Source organism: Lemur catta, chromosome 2 (assembly GCF_020740605.2).
Source record: "Lemur catta isolate mLemCat1 chromosome 2, mLemCat1.pri, whole genome shotgun sequence".
Classification (NCBI taxonomy): domain Eukaryota; kingdom Metazoa; phylum Chordata; class Mammalia; order Primates; family Lemuridae; genus Lemur; species Lemur catta.
Window position 1 is genome coordinate 111,150,027 of NC_059129.1, and position 19,043 is coordinate 111,169,069.

Here is a 19,043-nt window from a genome sequence, read left to right on the forward strand (position 1 = left end):
ATGAGATATCATTGCACCCCAGTTAAAATGACTTTTATCAAAAAGACAAAAAAAAAAAAATGCTTCTGAGGATGTGGAGAAAGGGGAGCACTTGTACATTGTTGGTGGGAAAGTAAATTAGTGAAACTACTGTGAAGAACAGTATGGAGGTTCCTCAAAAACGTAAAAATAGAACTACCATATGTGACCCAGCAATCCCACTGCTAGGCATATATCCAAAAGAAGGGAAATAGGTACATCAAAAAGATACCTGCACTCTCATGTTTACTGCAGCAATACTCACTATAGCCAAGATTTGGAATCAACCTAAGTGTTCATCAGTGGATGAATGGATAAAGAAAATGTGGTACATATACATGAGGAAATATTACTCAGCCATAAAAAGGAATGAAATCCTTTCATTTGCAACAACATGGATGGAATTAGAGAACATTATGTTAAGTGACATAAGCCAAGCACAGAAAGATAAATCTCACATGTTCTCACATACGTGGGAACTAAAATTTAAAACAATTAACTCAGGGAAACAGAGAGTAGAATGATGGACCAGAGACTGAGAATAGTAGCGGAAAGGAGAGGAGGGACCAAGTGGGGATTGGTTAATGGGTACAAAAATATAGTTAGACAGAATGAACAAGATCTAATATTTGATAGCACAACAAGGTGACTACAGTCAACAATAAGTTATTATATACTTTAAAATAACTAAAAGAATGGAAGTGGAATGTTCCTAATACAAAAAGATGGTAAGTGATTGAGATGAAGGATAACCTCAATTATCCTGATTTGATTATTACACATTGTATGCGTGTATCAAAACATCACATATATCCCATAAACATATACAACTATTCTGTACCCATATTAAGAAATAAAAAAAATAAAAAAATCACCCCCTAGTTGCAGGCTTGATGAATTATTTCCATTTGATTAATCAATATGTAAAAATAAATACGATAGAATTTTTATAAAAAGGAGATAAAAATAGGTATGTCTGTTTGTACATATGTTTGGAGGTTTGTCTAATACATGGCATTATAACCACAGAGAAAGTCTAGAAGCCTAAACTTCAAAACATTACCATCGGTTAAGTGAAAAAATAGAATTAGATAAGGAAGAAGGGAAAATAGTTAGCTTCCCCTTTGTGCACCTGTCTTTGGTTTTACTTGAATCTATTGTGTGTGGCTTTAAAACTCTGCGAGAGAAAATACAAGAGAGCAGATAATGGGGGTGGGGGAAAGATTCTATCTAAAGTGAACCCTCCTATTCTTATTTTGAAATTATAGACATCAAGGCCTACTCTGCCAGAATAATCCATAATCCTGGTTACCTCTTAAATTTTTTGAAGATCACCTAATCTGTTATTAGTGGCTAGTCAGGAAACCTAACCATACCTGGAATTGTTATTCCAGATTTCAAATGTACACACATACCTTTCTTCTTCCGAAGAGTTAATATTTTCTCCATAAAGAAGTAAAATAAGTCCTTCTTCTACTAATGCAATTCTTGCCAAGATATCAGCTATATGAATTAAAGCTGTCTCAGAGCAATTTGGAGCAGCCTGTCCATTAAAAAGATAACAAGACAAATCATATAATTTTATGACATGCTAACATATATCACAGAATAAATTCAAGGATGGGATGTTGTCTAGTAAAGTTATATTACCACCACCACAACAAAAAAACTTAATGATTTGTTTGGCTGTGAAGTAATATGTCTGAATTAAATGTGTCATTAGATTATATTCTTTTACTGGCACAGTTCATGAGGCAAATAAATATGCATTTTTCACCCAAACTAGTTATTGAGAATTGCTGCTCCTATTACAGTTTTATGTATAATTCCGGTTGACAATGAAATCATTCTTCTGTTTCCATTTTTCCCTTTATTTCCCATCCACTGCGTTCTTCTGAATCCAATATATTTATATATAGCATCTAATACACCACCACCCTTTCTAAGGGATACCATTCCCTTGTACATCTGATTTGGTCATGAATATAAATCTAGGAACAATCAATTCACAGGCTGGCTAATAGCCAATAATGTCACTTAATGAGAAAACAAAGACTAGATCAACTATATTTCCTCACTTTTGATTTTAAATGGGAAGTACTAAAATACCTTTGTCAGTATATACCAAAATAACACTAAGCAAATATTGAAAACTAGAGAACTATGTTAATGCTGAAGCTCATCTACAGTACTATAATTCCTATTCTTTATGAAGTCTGCTTATTTACCTGTACCTGCATGAATGCCAATATATATATTCTCTATGACAAATTTGAAAATGTGTATGTTGCAACCAATGCATCCTATTAATAATAAATTTGGTGGGCTAGCTTAACTAATGGTGAGTCAGGTATATTCACCTAAAGAAGAAGAAACCCTAATTATATTAGACAGTTTATTACTTTTCATACTAAATATGCTTCTTAAAACAACTTCTCCACTTAGAATATTTTCTTTCTCTCATATACATGAGTGTGTGTGTATATATATATATATTTTTTCTCTTATGTGTGTATACACACACACACACACACACACGCACAAACACATAAATACAATTTTTTGGAACTTTCCTCATTTTAAATATATTTTCTTTACAGGTCTTCCTGTCCTATTAGAGTAGATGCCTTGATGGCAATAAATATGTCCTACACACTTCCATATTTGCAATACTCAGCACAGAGCTAATGACATAGTAGTGGCCCAATGGGTAATGTTAGATGTCTAAAATTAGATACTGAATGTCTACTATGTGCCAGAGGGCTACCCTCAAGAATAAGTAATTCAGGCATAATATAATTACATAAGTATATAACATAGGCATATAGAAAGAGAAAGAAAACACCTAACTTTGCAAAGAAGAATTGAGGAAAATATCAGAGATAAACTCCAGTCTAAAGAGGAATTTTTCATGTGGAACAAGTTTAAAGACTTTCCAAGGATAAGGGAAAAAAGTGTACAAACACAGGGAGACATAACTTTATTTAGAAAGTGCAAATTGTCAGTTATAACTAGGGTATCTGAAAAATAAAATCATTAGGGCATAAAAAACTTAGTAAATGCCAGTTAAAAATTCTAAATTATCCAGCAAGAGACAAGCAAAAAAAGTATGTGACAGCCTATTGAGGACGGAGCTTAAGAGGAAGATGAAACCAGTAAGAATGCTACACTACAAAACAGATATGAGAAGACAAAAAGTTGTAGCCTATTGATAAGCTTTAAAAGTCATTGCCCAGAAGCTTCAGTCATAGAAGGAGAGGGATATATTGGACAGCAGGACTAGCAACAGTACCAACTCTGCCACTTATTAAATGTCTGACCTTGAACAAGTCACTTCTTTCAGCCTCAGTTGTGATGAATAAATTCTATAACATAATGGAATATACTGGGCAAACTGTGCATCTTGTGCATATATATGCAAAGAGACATGAATATATTCAAAACTGCGACTGCATATAAGCTTTCTTTCTAAAGTAATACTAGTCCTTCTTAATATAAACCAGAGTTGGCTCTTCAGAAAAATAAAGATATTTCCAAAAGCTATAAAAATGCCATTAAAACAAATAAAACATTCAGAAGATTTATTAGATTTGCAAGACAAATAACCTCTTAATAGAATAACTTTTCTAAGTTCTTTGCATCAGCAGATCTAAGCCTGATTAGAAAAAAAAAATTAAGATGTTGTATGTATTTTCACCCTACACTGCCATAACTAATAAATCAAACTACATAAATTATGACTTATATAAAAATCTGTATCAGCACACAATATATTTATAGAGTAATAAAATATTACAAATATATCAAATTTAGAAATAAAGTGCCATTGAATATTCACTCATACCCAAGTAACAGACTCTTTCTCTTTAGTAAATAATACCAACCTCACTTCCGTTCATTAAATTATGAATAGGTTGAAGAAGGGTCTCTATCACAGTGTTGTTACATAAGCATTCGATTGCACATTCTTTTTGATCACAGAGTATCTGAAGAACTTCAGTCACCATACTTCCAGGAGAGTAATTCTCTGATAAACAATAAGTATTTTTAAAAATAAAAACATTACTTAGAACTACTTTGATTTATGTGTTAGCTAATGTTCCAAAAAGTTCATCATCAGCTCCCTGTCTCCTGTTCTGCCCCTTCCCTTAGTTTAAAAAAAAAATTCAACATCAAAATTAAATCAATAATTCAACAGTTACACAATTCAATGCTCAAAGGATGTATTACCAAATTATTATCTGAAACTTAAGGGAATCTTAATTAGCTCAACATATCTTCAAAGTTAATAAAAAGCAAGGAAATGAAAATAAATATGAATGCCAAAAGAATATAAGATCATTTACTGTTTGACACTATATCACTGCTTAACATTGAGGATGTGGTTTCAAGTAAATGTACAACTTTTCTCATCCTAGAAAATACTTTTAATTGCATTCATTTTTATTATTTTATGTATAAAATGAATTTCATTATTCATTTTCTTAAATAATGTATTCAGGTATTGAGCCGAGTAGAAAATTAAATGAGAGTTGTATAAAGATGAGACAATGGGCAAAAAAGAAGGCAAAAGAAAACCAAAACTTTCATAAACTTTTATGGAGACTAGTATACTTCTGTGTTACCATAAAACCAATGAAAACAATGAACATTTTTAAGATTTTCTTTTACAATACAGTAGATACAGAAAACATAAATACACATAAATGTAACATGGTTGGAATAGTCCTTGGACTAAAGGATTTTGTTTCCTAAATTAACATATTTCAGATATTTGATCTAATATTCTCAAAACAATAGTGTTTAATGTAAAACTGTCCTAGTAAGGGATAATACTAAAACTAAGATCAAAGTTCTTAACTTATGTTACATATTCCAAACTCTATAAACATGCTGATTTCAAGTAGATATGTGACAAAAAGACAACGAAAAAGTTCAGTGATTTTTCAACCATCTCCAGATGAGAAACCATTTGCAATGAGAGATGTTTTTGATGAGCATATGGCCATTCATCCAATCATCTACTGTTTATTGAGTGCCCACCATGTGCCAAACAATGTATTAGGCACTATAGACAGAGAAGTGAATACCACAGAAACAGTCCACCAGATGGTAAACCAAGATACTAACAAGTAAGTATAACAAAGAATAATGATTTTTATCATAAGGGAAACATAGCATGTTGTAGGAGTATACAGCAGGAGGACCTACGGTAGTACTTTATACAGATAAATGCTGTAAGGTAGGAAAAAAGTCTGAGAACCACTGTTAGAATCAATAGGCTACTATAATGGCATAGATAAAACCTATTAGTTGATAGATGCATTATGGCACTAAGATATAGCCCAAAACATTTTTTTTTATTCATTTGAGTTCCTCTCAGAATTTGTGCCAGCAATTCCAGGGTATTTCTTAGTTTTATAACACTGAGTCAGCGCATTATTGGCATGTTTCATTATTAGGTATTTTGCTTCAGAAGCTTTTGATATTCAAAGGAAAAGGTATAAGTTACCTTTTAAATTTTAATATTTTAAAACATTTTTATAACCCAGTCAAAAGCCATAAGACTATCACTGATTCCTTCTCATCTAAAAAAAAGAAAAAGAAAAAAAAAGCTATAAGACTAAAAGGCATTTTACTAAAAAGCTAAAAGTTTTTTCTTCTTTATCCTTCAATAAAAGAAGACCCTGAAAAAGACTGAAGTGTTGGATATGAGCCAAAACAAGCAAGCTGATCAAAACACCCTGGAAAGTATAAAGGATAGAAAACAGCAAAAAGAACATATTAGGACCTATCAATCAAACATCCCTTAATATCATTTGAGAATATTTTGATCTTAATAAAGAATAACATTAAAATTCTCAGCAAAATTGATTCTAAATAAAAAGGTAGTAGATTAGAAACATCTTAAAACATTGATGAACAAAATTAAATTTCATGGCTTACTTCAGGACCAATGTAATTTCTTATGAATAATCTTATGAATAATCCTATGAATAACCATATCTTAATGAAACCATTTACCAAACTAGGTCAAGTCACTCAAAATATCCAGACAATAGAATACTTAAATATTTTTAGATGTTTTCTATTTCTCTATTTAAAATAGAAGCAGAATTACCTGAATGTACAACCGATGTCATCTTTGGACAACTTGGTGAATAATAGATAAGTTGGATAAATAGAACCAGCAGGTCTGCAAGGGATACTGAATCTTTAAAAAGGAAAGAAGAAAAGAAAATTAATTTCCAACATCCACTTACAACTTAGAAACATTTAACTGAGCTTCCACCTAGTTACATGATTGAGTTTTCATAGAGACTATGGTGCAATCAGGCAGAAGGGACTTACACTTCAATACCAAAGACTCCAGAACAAATTACACATAGTAAGTTAAAAGACAGCAAAGCAAGTGATGCACTAGGTGCTCTGTGCAGGTACAGATTTACCATTTATTTGAACCAATCACTTAATATAAACCTACAATACGAAGATGTTTGAATCTGATCAAGGCTGTTTTGAGTTTATTCAACTAGGAGTAGTAAAATTCAGCTTAACATGTTGATCCAGCTAACTTATTCTATACATCACTGTAGAATAGGAATCAGCACACTTTTTCTGTACAGGAATACATAGTAAATACTTTAAATTTTGTGGCTAAATGGTTTCTGTCACAAATACTCAAGTGGGCTGTTATAGCTTTAAGTTGACATAGATAATATGCTAATGAATGAATATGGCTGTTTTCCAATACAACTGCAGTGAAATTCATATTCAACAATTTAGAATTTTTTATAAGAGAAAAATTATAAATTTATTTTAACGTGTATACATAGGAGCCCTCAGAAAATGAAGATTCCTAAATTATAAAAAACCATTCTTGGTTTACAAATGTATAAACTATATAGTAGGCCAGCTTTGGCCTATGAACTATGTTTAACAACCCTTGCTATAGGCCAGGCGCGGTGGCTCACGTCTGTAATCCTAGCACTCTGGGAGGCTAAAGCGGGTGGATTGCTCGAGGTCAGGAGTTCGAGACCAGCCTGAGCAAGAGCGAGACTCCGTCTCTACTAAAAATAGAAAGAAATTATCTGGCCAACTAAAAATATATATATATAAAAAAAAAATAGCCGAGCATGGTGGCGCATGCCTGTAGTCCCAGCTACTCGGGAGGCTGAGGCAGAAGGATTGCTTGAGCCCAGGAGTTTGAGGTTGCTGTGAGCTAGGCTGACGCCACAGCACTCACTCTAGCCTGGGCAACAAAGCAAGACTCTGTCTCAAAAAAAAAAAAAAAAAAACCCTTGCTATAGAAGCTTATATTAAATTAAAAGACCATGGTGAAATCACATGTGAAACAAAGGAAAATGTTAACCTATGCTAATATAGTAGAATGGAACTCTCAAAACTCAGTTTTGAGATGATCTGTGATATCTGGTAGGCCAAAACATACATGTTAAAAGTCAATATAAAATACTAAATTACAGATGATAGACATATAAAATTAAGTTGAATACTTGCCATAGCATCACAAGTACACATTAGTCTTTCTATTTCTGTAAAGTTCAATAATATCCTACAAAATAGCAGCTCTTTTATTGAAAATCAATTCTCTGAGTAGTCATTATGCCTAGCATCATGTGGTACTACCATGGGAATTATAAGAGATGTATATAAGGCAATGTCTTTTCTCAAGAAGTTCACAATCAACTGGGAAGAAAAGATTTAATCAAAGGAAAAGGTACATGGGGTAAAGTCCAGAACAAGCCAGGTGTAGCTTCTAAGTGTCCTGTTCTGGTCAAATCACACAGAATAGAACTTAATTCTTCCAGCAGCAAGTTATGACAACACATGTGGAATGTTGTCTACCAGAAAAGCTCATAGAGACCCAGTACCCTAGCTTTTTACTGGGGGCTGAGCACATAAGCACACTCTGCCTGGCACATACCAAAATTCTAAACATTAAGGAAAGCATGTGTTTAGCATAAATCACATTGTTTGTACAAACAATTGACACTCACCAGTTCTGGAAATAATAGGAATTTCAAGTTTCCAGATGACAGCCAAGAGGCAACCTTCCAAGCAAACCTTTCCAGGACAGCAGTCTCAGGTCGACTATGTTAACTCTTTTGCACACACAAGCACATACACACAGAATATACAGAGACAGTATGTGGCCCACAAAGCCCAAAATATTTACTATCTGGCCCTTTATAGAAAAAGTTTGCTGATCCCTACCCTACACTAAATTCTTAGTGTATATATTCTTTGTGTGTGTGTGTGTGTGTGTGTGTGTGTGTGTGTGTGTGTGTATATATATATGTATATATACTTAAAATTTTAAAGGAAGTAAGAATAACAACAGCACTGAAGTTTGATGGGGAAAAAAATCAAATGAGACTTAAGGTAAAAATAATATGATAATGTATCAAATGATACAGGGCTTTTCAGTTTATAAAACTTTATTCACAAACCTCATCTCTATGATCACAAAAATAAGTCCAGTATCACCGATATTACTATTCCAATTTTACAGAAAATGAAACAACAACAACAAAGGTTAAGTGATTTGCCCAAAAGATCACAGCTAGATGATAGTGGAACCAGAACTTAAACAAGGTCTTCTAGTTCTGAATCCAGATCTGGATCATCAAGTATATCTAGGATTTCAAGAGAGAGAGAAATAAGGAAGCACTAAAGGCTGGGGAAATAGAAAAAGAAACTATACATATAGGAAGAAGTACACACTGAAAACTAAAAGAAAAAAAATAACTTCAAGACATATAAGATATAGACTAAAAGGTATGTCCCCAAGTGCCTTAGAAGAGAACATGCCTAAATTCCAAGTGTGAATAATCCATAGCATATAAATCTTACCATATCTCAACATATTCATTTCTCCCAATTGCACTTACCTTTTCTATCCTTCAGCTTTATAGGAAATAGTTTTCTGCCTTGTGTATAGATCAATAATCTTCCTAAAAGACACACTGAATGAATGAAATAAATATATTGTAATTCTTGTCCTAAGTAGTAGAAAGTTCTCTGGTTGTTTCCTTAAAAAAGAACCAAACAAGAACATTTATTTTAATGACATCGTCTTTTACAGTAGCTGTCTTTATTCCCTTTGAAACATTAAACAAGGTTGTAGTTTATAATGGAGACACTGTTAGTATACATTTTCAAAAACTATTTGTTTTCCTTATTCTTTCCTAAGATTCTTCACACTAAATCTCTGAAGAAAATCTCTGTCATAAAATTTGGCAAACTTCAGAAAAGTAAAATATGCATATCGTGTTCATTCCAAAATGGCCGGGCACAGTGGCTCACACCTGTAATCCCAGCACTTTGGGAAGCTGAGGTGGGAGGATCATTTATGGCCAGAAGTTCAAAAACAGCCAGGGCAACATACTAAAACCCGGTCTCCACACACAAAAAATAAAATAATAAATTAGCAAGGCAGGCCGGGCGCGGTGGCTCACGCCTGTAATCCTAGCACTCTGGGAGGCTAAGGCGGGCGGATCGTTGGAGCTCAGGAGTTCAAGACCAGCCTGAGCAAGAGCGAGACCCCATCTCTACTAAAAATAGAAAGAAATTATATGGACATCTAAAAATATGTATAGAAAAAATTAGCTAGGCATGGTGGCGCATGCCTGTAGTCCCAGCTACTCGGGAGGCTGAGGCAGAAGGATCGCTTGAGCCCAGGAGTTTGAGGTTGCTGTGAGCTAGGCTGATGCCACGGCACTCATTCTAGCCTGAGCAACAGAGTGAGACTCTGTCTCAAAAAAAAAAAATAAATAAATAAATAAATAAATAAATAAATAAATAAATAAATAAATAAATAAATAAATAAATTAGCAGGGCATAGTAGCATTTGACTGTAGTTCTAGCTACCAGGGAGACTGAAGTTGGAGGATTCCTTGAGCCCAGGAGTTTGAGGTTACAGTAAGCTATGATCATGCCACTACACTCCAGCCTGGCTTACAGAGTGAGATACTGTCTCTAGAAAAGAAATTACAAGAAATCATAAAGAATAGTTAAATATTGTTTTTAGACTTTTTAATAAAAGCCATTCTAACAGGGGTAAGGTGATATCTCACTGTGGTTTTCATTTACATTTTCCTGATAATTAGTGAAATTGAGCATTTTTTCATGTTTATTGGCCACTTGTCTATCTTCTTTTGAGAAGCTTCTGTTCATGTCTTTTGCTCACTTTTTATTGGGGTTGTTTGATTTTTTTTCTTGCTAATTTGCTGGAGTTCTTTGTAGATTCTGGTTATTAAGCCCTTTATCAGATGTATAGCTTGCCTGTATTTTCTCCCATTCTGTAGGCTGTCCATTTGCTCTGTTAATTATTTCCTTGGCTGTGCAGAAGCTTTTTAATTTAATCAAGTCCCATTTATTTATTGAGGTTATTGCTGTGATTGCCATTGGGGTCTTCTTCATAATTTCTTTCCCTAGCCCAGCAAGAGTTTTTCCAACATTTTCTTCTAGAATACTCATGGTTTCATGCCTTACATTTAAGTCCTTTATCCATCTTGAATTAATTTTTGTGAGTGGTGAGAGATATGGATCCTGTTTCATTTTTCTGCATGTGGCTATCCCAATTTTCCCAGCACCATTTATTGAATGGGGATTCTTTCTCCCAGTGTATATTGTTGTCAGCTTGGTCAGAGATCAGTTAGCTATATGTGGGTGATTTTATATGTGGGTTTTCTGTTCTGTTCCATTAGTCTATGTCTCTATTTTTGTGCCAGTACCATGCTGTTTGGTTACTATATAGCCTCGTAGTATAGTTTGAAGTCTGGTAATGTGATGCCTCCTGATTTGTGCCTTTTGCTTAAGATTGCATTGCTATTTGGGTTGTTTTCTGGTTCCAAATGAAGCACAGAATTATTTTTTCTAGATCTGTGAAATAAGACATTGATTGGTATTTTGATGGTGATTGCATTGAGTCTTGTAAATCACTTTGGGTAGTATGGACATTTTAACAAAGTTGATTCTACTGATCCATGACCATGATACATTTTTTCCATTTGTGTCATCTGCACTTTCTTTCCTCAGTGTTTCCTGGTTCTCTTTGTAGAGATCTTATATCTCCTTGGTTAAGTATATTCCTAGGTATTTTATTTTCTTTGTAGCAATTTTGAATGGTATTGAGTCTTTGATTTGACTCTCAGCTTGACTGGTATTGGTGTATAGGAATGCTACTGATTTGAGTGCACTGATTTTGTAACCTGAGACTTTGCTGAATTTATCAATACATAATTGATAAATCATTAATTATCTGCACACAGAGAGAAAGGAACACTTATACACTGTTGGTGAGACTGCAAATCATACAACCTCTATGGAAAAAAGTATAGAGATTCTTCAAGGAACTAAAGTTAGACCTGCCATTTGGTCCAGCAATCCTACTACTGGGTGTCTAGCCAAAGGAAAAGAAGTCATTTTATCAAAAAGACACCTGCATTCAAATGTTTATTGCAGCACAATTCACAATTGCAAAGATGTGTAATCAACCTAAATGCCCATCAATTCATGAGTGGATTAACAAAATGTAGTATATGTATACCATGGATTACTACTCAGTCATGAAAAAGGATGACTTAATGCCTTTTGCAACAATTTGGGTTTTTTTCAATTTCCTTTTTTTTTTTTTTTTAATTTCAGCATCTTATGGGGTTACAAATGTTTAAGTTACATATATTGCCTTTGCCCCCTCTTTTGCACTAATTTGGATGGAACTAGAGACCATTATCCTAAGTGCAGTATCTAAAGCAGGGACCCCCAACCTATGGTGAGTTGTATAATTATTTCATTATATATTACAATGTAATAATAATAGACATAAAGTACATAATAAATGTAATGTATTTGAGTCATCCCGAAAACACCCCCCCACACCCAACCCTGGTCGGTGGAAAAATTATCTTCTATGAAAACGGTCCCTGGTGCCAAAAAGATTGAGGACCACTGATCTAAAGAATGGAAAAAGAAGCACCACATGTACTCACTATTAAATCACAACTAACTGATGAGCACACATGTGCACAGAGGGAATGTGTCTGGTGTAATATGGCCGGGGCAATCCCCGAATATAGGGCTTTCAGCCCTTCTTCTCTGCCTATCCTCACTAATGCATGCAACATTTCTTTAATTTCTTTAAAGTTTGCATCATTCATCTTGCCTTGAATCTGGAGTTGTGCCTTGGTTAAATCAAGTGGTAATGTACCCCATTCAGCTGGGATGGAGGCTAGCCCTCCATACAAATGACTGCCAGATGAGGGCTGACATTCTCACACTGTCTCTTCTCCTTTCCTGTATAGAAACATTGTCTCCAACAGGGTTTTTGGTGGCAGCAGAGCCCCTCTACCTCCTCCAACCCAGAACTGGTTGCAGCTAGAGCCAGAGGCTGCACAGGAGGTCTTATCTGTCTCCCTTTCTCCATTCCTATTTTTTAAATTTTATTTCAAAATATTAAGGGGTACATATGTTTTTCTTACATGGATACATTGTACAATGCTGAACTCAGGGCTCCATTAATTTTGCTAATGTTTTTGTTCATGATTTTCTTAATAGGCCTTGAAGTCATATCCTAAACCATTACTAATCCACCTGATGTTTTGAAAATACAGATGCAAGCACAAAGCAACACAATTCAAGGAAGAATGATAGACAACTTCATTAACATTTACCAACAAGAGGGGACAAGAGTACTGTAGAAGGGTGAATCCCCTACTGCTCAGAGGTCTACTGTTGACACAGAGCTACCAGTCTATGTCATCACCAAGAAGTATCTGATTGTCTCAGGCCTGATGGGAGGCACCGTACATACCCACTCCTCTCAAGCGTCATCTGTGGTCTGGTGGGTACTCTGGTCTCAAACCCTGTCAATGTTGTGAGAACACATAGATAGAGAGTCCTTCAAGTTGACAGATGCTCTGAATACACAGATACCCTGGATTGCTTGTTATATACATGGAAGAATGAAGAGTTTTTTGCTCTATATAAAGGGTTTTGGCCAAATTGAGATTTGATTCTTGGAATATCATTTCCTTTGCGACATATGAGCAGTTGAAGAAATTGGATTTGTGACAAGTCAAGGCTGAATGAGACATTCCTCTGAAAATGCTAACTTCCAAAACAGTAAAACTTCCTGTGTTTCATTCTGGTTCTCACTGTTTGGCTCATCACAGATTCTGGCTTGTGAATGACAGATAAAGATTGGGTTCGTTCAGATTGCTATGTGTTGGCATCAGATGCTCTTCATCAAACGTTTAACGGCATAAACTGTAACATCCAAACACTAGTCTTTACCACTGAAGTGTTCTTCAGCATCAAAGATAAAATATAAAATGTATGTTTCTTGCTAAAAATAACTTCTAAGAATATCAGGAACTATATACTGTTTCTTCAGGGAGAGCAGCCCTGATGCATCTCAGCTCATAGCTGAGAATATCAGACTGCTCTAAAGAAGCTCCTCAGAACAGTGAAATGGAGCCTCCAAGAGGTATTATTAATTCCTGAAATTTTAGGAGCTTTTGCTTCTGTCAACTGAAAAAATTTCACATGTGGAGACCTGCACTTTTCAATCTCAGGTATAAACAGTGCAGGAAATAGATCTTGGAATATTGTACTACTTTATAATTTCCTATTTTGGTAGGATCTTTCACTTATTGTAAGTGATTTTAAGACTTTGTAGACTTGACTTTTGTGAGGAATTGTTAAAATGTATTAATATCTAAATTTACGGTAGTGTTATGTTTTGACTTTGAACATTGCAAGGTCTGTATTGGTAGCAGGTATTTTCAAGCAGCTTGATTCTGTTTTAGGTAATGCTAGTAATTAGCTCTATGATTCTTAGCAAAATTTACTAGTTCCCAGTCTATAAAATCATAATAACATCTATTAATACAGAGGGTGAAATGAAGAAAGAATAGTAGCTGCTGCTACTTGACTTGAGAGGTAAGTGTATTTACATTATGCTGTCATATAGCTATAATTTCTCAAACAGTCAGTGTATGTAGAAATAAAAGAAAGAAAATGAAATCAGTGGGTGTGGTGGCTCGTGCCTGTAATCCCAGCATTTTGGGAGGCCAAGGCAAGAGGATCACTTGAGGCCAGTAGTTCGAGACCAGCCTGGGCAACATAGCAAGATCCCATCTCTAAAAAAAAATATTTAAAAAAATAATAATAATAGCCAGGTGTGTGGCACACAATTGTAGTCCTAGCTACTACTCGGGAGGCTGAGGCAGGAGAATTGCCTGAGCCCAGGAGTTTGAGGCTACACTGATCATGCCACTGCACTCCAGTCTGGGTGCCAGAGCAAGACCTTATCTCTTACATAACCAAAAATAAATAAATGAAATCAATATGCCTTAGCCAGGTACACGTGGATAGTGAAAGAATGAATGAACATAAGAAAACTTAAGTTCCTAACTCAAATTCCTGTGTTCAGGGTAAGCTTTTTCTTCTACTGAAATAATTCTTTAAAAAAAGAAAAAAGAGGTTTAAAAATAGAAGAAATAGTGACTTCAGTACTTGATATTTTGATTTTTAAGTGCCCATGTAACATCTGCATAGACACATTAAGTAAGATGAGTGCATGGGTCTGAAATTCAGGAAAGAGATGTAGTCTTAAGTATTTCAGAGTCACCATTTACATATATAATATTTGAAACCATGAAAGTGAATAAGCTCCCCCAAGAGAAAAGGTAGACTAAGGTGAGAAAAGAACAAAAGGTAAAACCTCTGTGAATACAAACATGAGAAGAGCCTTTCAAGTGACTAAGAAAAACTTATTATGTAAGAATGAGGAAATCTAAGCAAGAATGGTACCACATAAAGGAGGAGGAAAGAATCAACAGAAGCAAATGGTATAAAATGAGGAAAAGAAAAAGCAGAAACTGGTAAGAGAAGGTCCCAGGGCAAGAAAAATAGAAGCTTCATTTCCATGGTTGCAAAGGGAATATAAGATAAAGAAATGGGGCCTGGGACTACATAGACTACTTAAAAGAGCCCTTCTCTGAAGGGAAACAGAGAGGTAAGGCACATATGGAACACGTAACTTACTCTATTTTTTAATATGAAAGACACATAAGAAGGTTAGAGGATGCAGGGGAAAGTATCAATAGATACTAAGACATAACAACAAGTGAAGCAATGTTCTGGTTCTTTAAAAAAAAAAAGTCAAGAGACCAATCTGGCACAAGATACCTCTTCACTGTAACCTAGAGAGAGGATATATGATAAGGGCATATAAATATGCATTTATATACAGAAGCAGGACATCTAGTGAGCCTTCTATCTGGAAACTTCCCTTTTTATTAGCAAAACAGGAAGCAAGGGCTCCTCCCAACACAAGTGGGCAGGGAAAAGGCAGGGGGCTTGATAAGACTGGCAAAGGCTTATAATAACTGTTATGGAACATCAAAGAAAGAATATCTAAGAGGATTCCAAAGCAACACAAAGAGAGCAACTAAGGTTAGAAAATATATATTTGCAGTATCAAACTATGGCATAAATTCTCTCTGCTCAAGTTCCTGAGTGCCAGAGATAAAGGACTGAAGATCTAAAATTGGGGAACTGCAGGCAGAAAAATGAAAGAGAAAAAGAGCAAGAATGTTTAAAGACATGACAAAAGAATGCAGTGAAACACCCTGAGGTCTTCATTAGGTAGGGAAGAAAGCAAAACCACAAAGGGCTGAGAGAGTGGTAGGAAAAAGAGATCCAGATATAACATTTTAATATTAAGAAGTTAGAAAAATCTACAAATTTGTAAATGAGATAATATATAAACTTATGTATCCTTCTCCTGAAGAATAAATTGCTACTTCTATACTTTCTCCTCCACCACAATACACTAGCTTTTGAAACCCGTTAATTATTGGTCTTTGATCATTTCCCTTGCTTTGAGTTAAAGAATTTACCCGGGGATAAATAAAATTATAAGGTATCTTCATTCCTTCAAAGGAACATACCATTTGCTTAGAGAAAAAAAAAAAAACATAAAAATCACAGTGTGATAAAAGACATCAAATTCACATGGAAAGTTGTGTGATACAAGCAAAAGAGCAAGAAAAAATTCAGAATAGGCAGGAAAGCCTTCCTGAAAATTTTAAAAAGTTTCTTTTTTTCATAATAAATGAGATTTCTATTATTGCTAGGGGATTATGGATAGAGCAATAGGAGTAGAAATGACAAAGTTGTATAGGCACTGGTATGCAAAAGAATCTGAGTAAGAGAAGATTCACTTGAGGAAATAACTGGAGAAGAGATTGGATAAAGAAATTAGTGCTACATTATGAAGCATCTGGACCTTTTAGCTCAGACTGAGGATAAGCAGAGAGGAATCACAGGGTAGCATGGAGTGTGCAATAATAAAAACAATATTTTATGGAATTTTACTCCCACTAAAGTACACATGTGCCTGATTAAATGACTCATACGTTAGCACAGGGAAAAGAACAGACTGTATACTATTGCAGTATAACAGATTAGGACATACACCCCATATACTGATTCAGTATACCCTATGATACTGATTCTTACTATACGAAATTCATAAATTGAAGAACTGCTTATAGTAAGAATCAGTATGACTGTACCTTAATTTCAAATGTAATGCTATAAGAAGTCATGATTATAGTGTATCTTTTAAATTTGTAAAAAATATTTTACATCATTAGCAAAAGTGACCTAATTCACCATACTATTTAAAAATAGTTATTACTAATTTTTATTAGTAAAATTTTTATTAGTAAAATTTACCATTTTTAAAAATATGTAATTGAAGAAATAGTACTTACTGCAATGCTTTGAATGTTCCAAAGCTTCCTCAGCTTTCATGGTCTCACACAGTTCAAAGTACTGAACACACTGCTGAACTGCTGTAGTTATCTGATAAAATAATAACAACTTATTAATTCCAAAACTTTGCAGCCTACCTACAAGTCTAAGCAATTAGTCAAGTCTGTAAAAATGACTTGGGGAAATATTTAAGAAAAATATTTAGTATAGTACTTTTCCAGCCACTTAAAGCTCAGTCTCCTCAATTACACTTTAACTAGGGCATCACTCTAGGGAACACTGTAAAAACATTTGTGGACCAACAAATATAATATCGTGATAACGCTGGTGTCAGTGGACAGAAATAAACACATACTTTACATTTTATAGTGAAAGATGCAAAAACTGTTGCTTTGACTTTAAAACTCTTTGTCCAGTTCCCCTGCCTTGGAGTCTTTTCTTTGCACCTAGCCAGCATAATATCAAGTGGATCAGGCCTTCATTTTCATCTCAAATACCAGAATTGCTGAAACTGACAAAGGAAAACCTCGTAATCCAAAGAACAGAGTTATAAGAAAAATTGATCTCCAACTTCTGCTGTACCCCAGGATGCTCCTATGAGTCTCCATTCTAACTCCTCCTCCCACTGTCTACAAGCAGAGATTTCAAAACTTCTCCCATTTCCTCAGCAGCTACCTACCTGTAGATGCTTTCTTATCTCCTAATTTCTAAACAAAATAGAAGCCACCAGTTAGATAAGATCTAATAACTGTTAGATTTTGTAATAAGGAAGATGTTGGTGACCTTGAAAAGATCAGTTTTGGGGGAGTTTGGGGAATAAATCCAGACTATAATAAATAAAGGAAAAGGAACTAAAAAAGTAAAGCTAACTAGTGTAATTTTTGTTTTCTGGAAGGGTGGCTGTGAAAAAAAGAAAAAAAAATAGAGCAACAGTTGGGTCTTAGAGTCATGACTGAACTCTTTTTCAGGTTAGAAGGATATAGGTACACTTAAATGTTATTGGAGGGAAGCCAAGAGAGAGGAAGAGTTTGACTACACAGGAGAGAATGTAAAAAATTATCCAAAAGGAACAGGCAGAACCCAACTGGAAGGAAGGATTAAGCTTAAGACAGGAAAAAAATTCAGGTTGTGTGAACAGAGGCAAGTTCATAATTGTGGCATCAAGGAATCAATCAATGGATTTCCTCATCTCACTCATTCTTATGGCCTCAACTGTACACAGAAAAGAATTTAACATGGCAGGACTTCTATCTTTAGATAGGCCTGTTTACAACGTTGCATTTTGATAGTTTCTAGGAACTTTAACTTCAAGAAGTCTACCACCATTCTGAGAACTGACAAGAGGGGCTACGTTGTACCTAAACTATTTGTACAAATAATGTGGTTTATGATGAACACCTGCTTTCCTTCTAGGACTGTGGGATCCTGGTATGTGCTAGAGAGAGGGTACCCACATGATCAGTCCCCTACCACTCCAAAAAAAACCAAGGCACTGAGTCTCTAATGAGCTTCCCTGGTATATAACATTTCACACAAGTGGCACAATTTTGTACTGAAGGAATTAGGAATGTCCTGTGGGATTCCAGTGGAAAAATGACCCTTATAAGCATTTACTTTCATATCTCCAGACTTCACCCAATGTACTTTTTCTCTTTGCTGATTTTGCTTTGTATCCTTTCACTGTAATAAACGACAGCAGGGAACATGATTATATGAGAGTCCCATGAGTCCTCCCAGAAAATCATCAAATCTGATGGTTTCTTAGGGACCCCCTGCTCTTCCCATATCTATATGTCTTGTCTAAATCAAACCCATCAAGATCCAAGCCTTCTAGAGATCTGTATTCCAAACTCGATATGACCAAATCTACAAATCATTGTCTTTCCCAGCAAATGTTTCCTCCTATTGTGTTATCTCTAATCACTCAATTGTCTAAGGCCTCACCCACCTGGCCTCCATTCAAAAGCCAAGTCCTTTAAATCCTACCTCCTAAATAGAATATTCCTGAGTCTATACATTTATCCAAATTCTCACTGTCATATCCTTAATTCATGTTTACATCATCTTTTGCTTGGCCTAGTACACAGTCTCTTAACCATCTTTTTGCTTCAATACTTCTCTATCTTCATCTAGCACCTTCAACCCATTTTCCAACAAAATATAAAACAACAACAAAAAAAGTGGCTTACAACAAATTGCCACTATGGGGAACTTTT

At 34.8% G+C, this 19,043-nt stretch overlaps 1 protein-coding gene and 1 pseudogene across 3 annotated transcripts in view; one reads left to right on the forward strand and one right to left on the reverse strand.

Moving 5' to 3' along the window:
- TBC1D32 (TBC1 domain family member 32) overlaps nt 1-19,043 on the reverse strand; it is a 184,350-nt gene that overhangs the window by 134,562 nt on the left and 30,745 nt on the right. For all 3 annotated transcript variants that reach the window (XM_045544276.1, XM_045544275.1, XM_045544274.1), the window contains 5 exons: nt 16,827-16,917; nt 8,931-9,071; nt 6,140-6,232; nt 3,903-4,045; nt 1,434-1,561 (listed from right to left, as the gene is read on the reverse strand). In XM_045544276.1, the coding sequence (XP_045400232.1) occupies nt 1,434-1,561; nt 3,903-4,045; nt 6,140-6,232; nt 8,931-9,071; nt 16,827-16,917 (596 nt within the window). The remainder of the gene's footprint in view (nt 1-1,433; nt 1,562-3,902; nt 4,046-6,139; nt 6,233-8,930; nt 9,072-16,826; nt 16,918-19,043) is intronic.
- Nucleotides 12,582-13,113, forward strand: LOC123633494 (annotated as a pseudogene).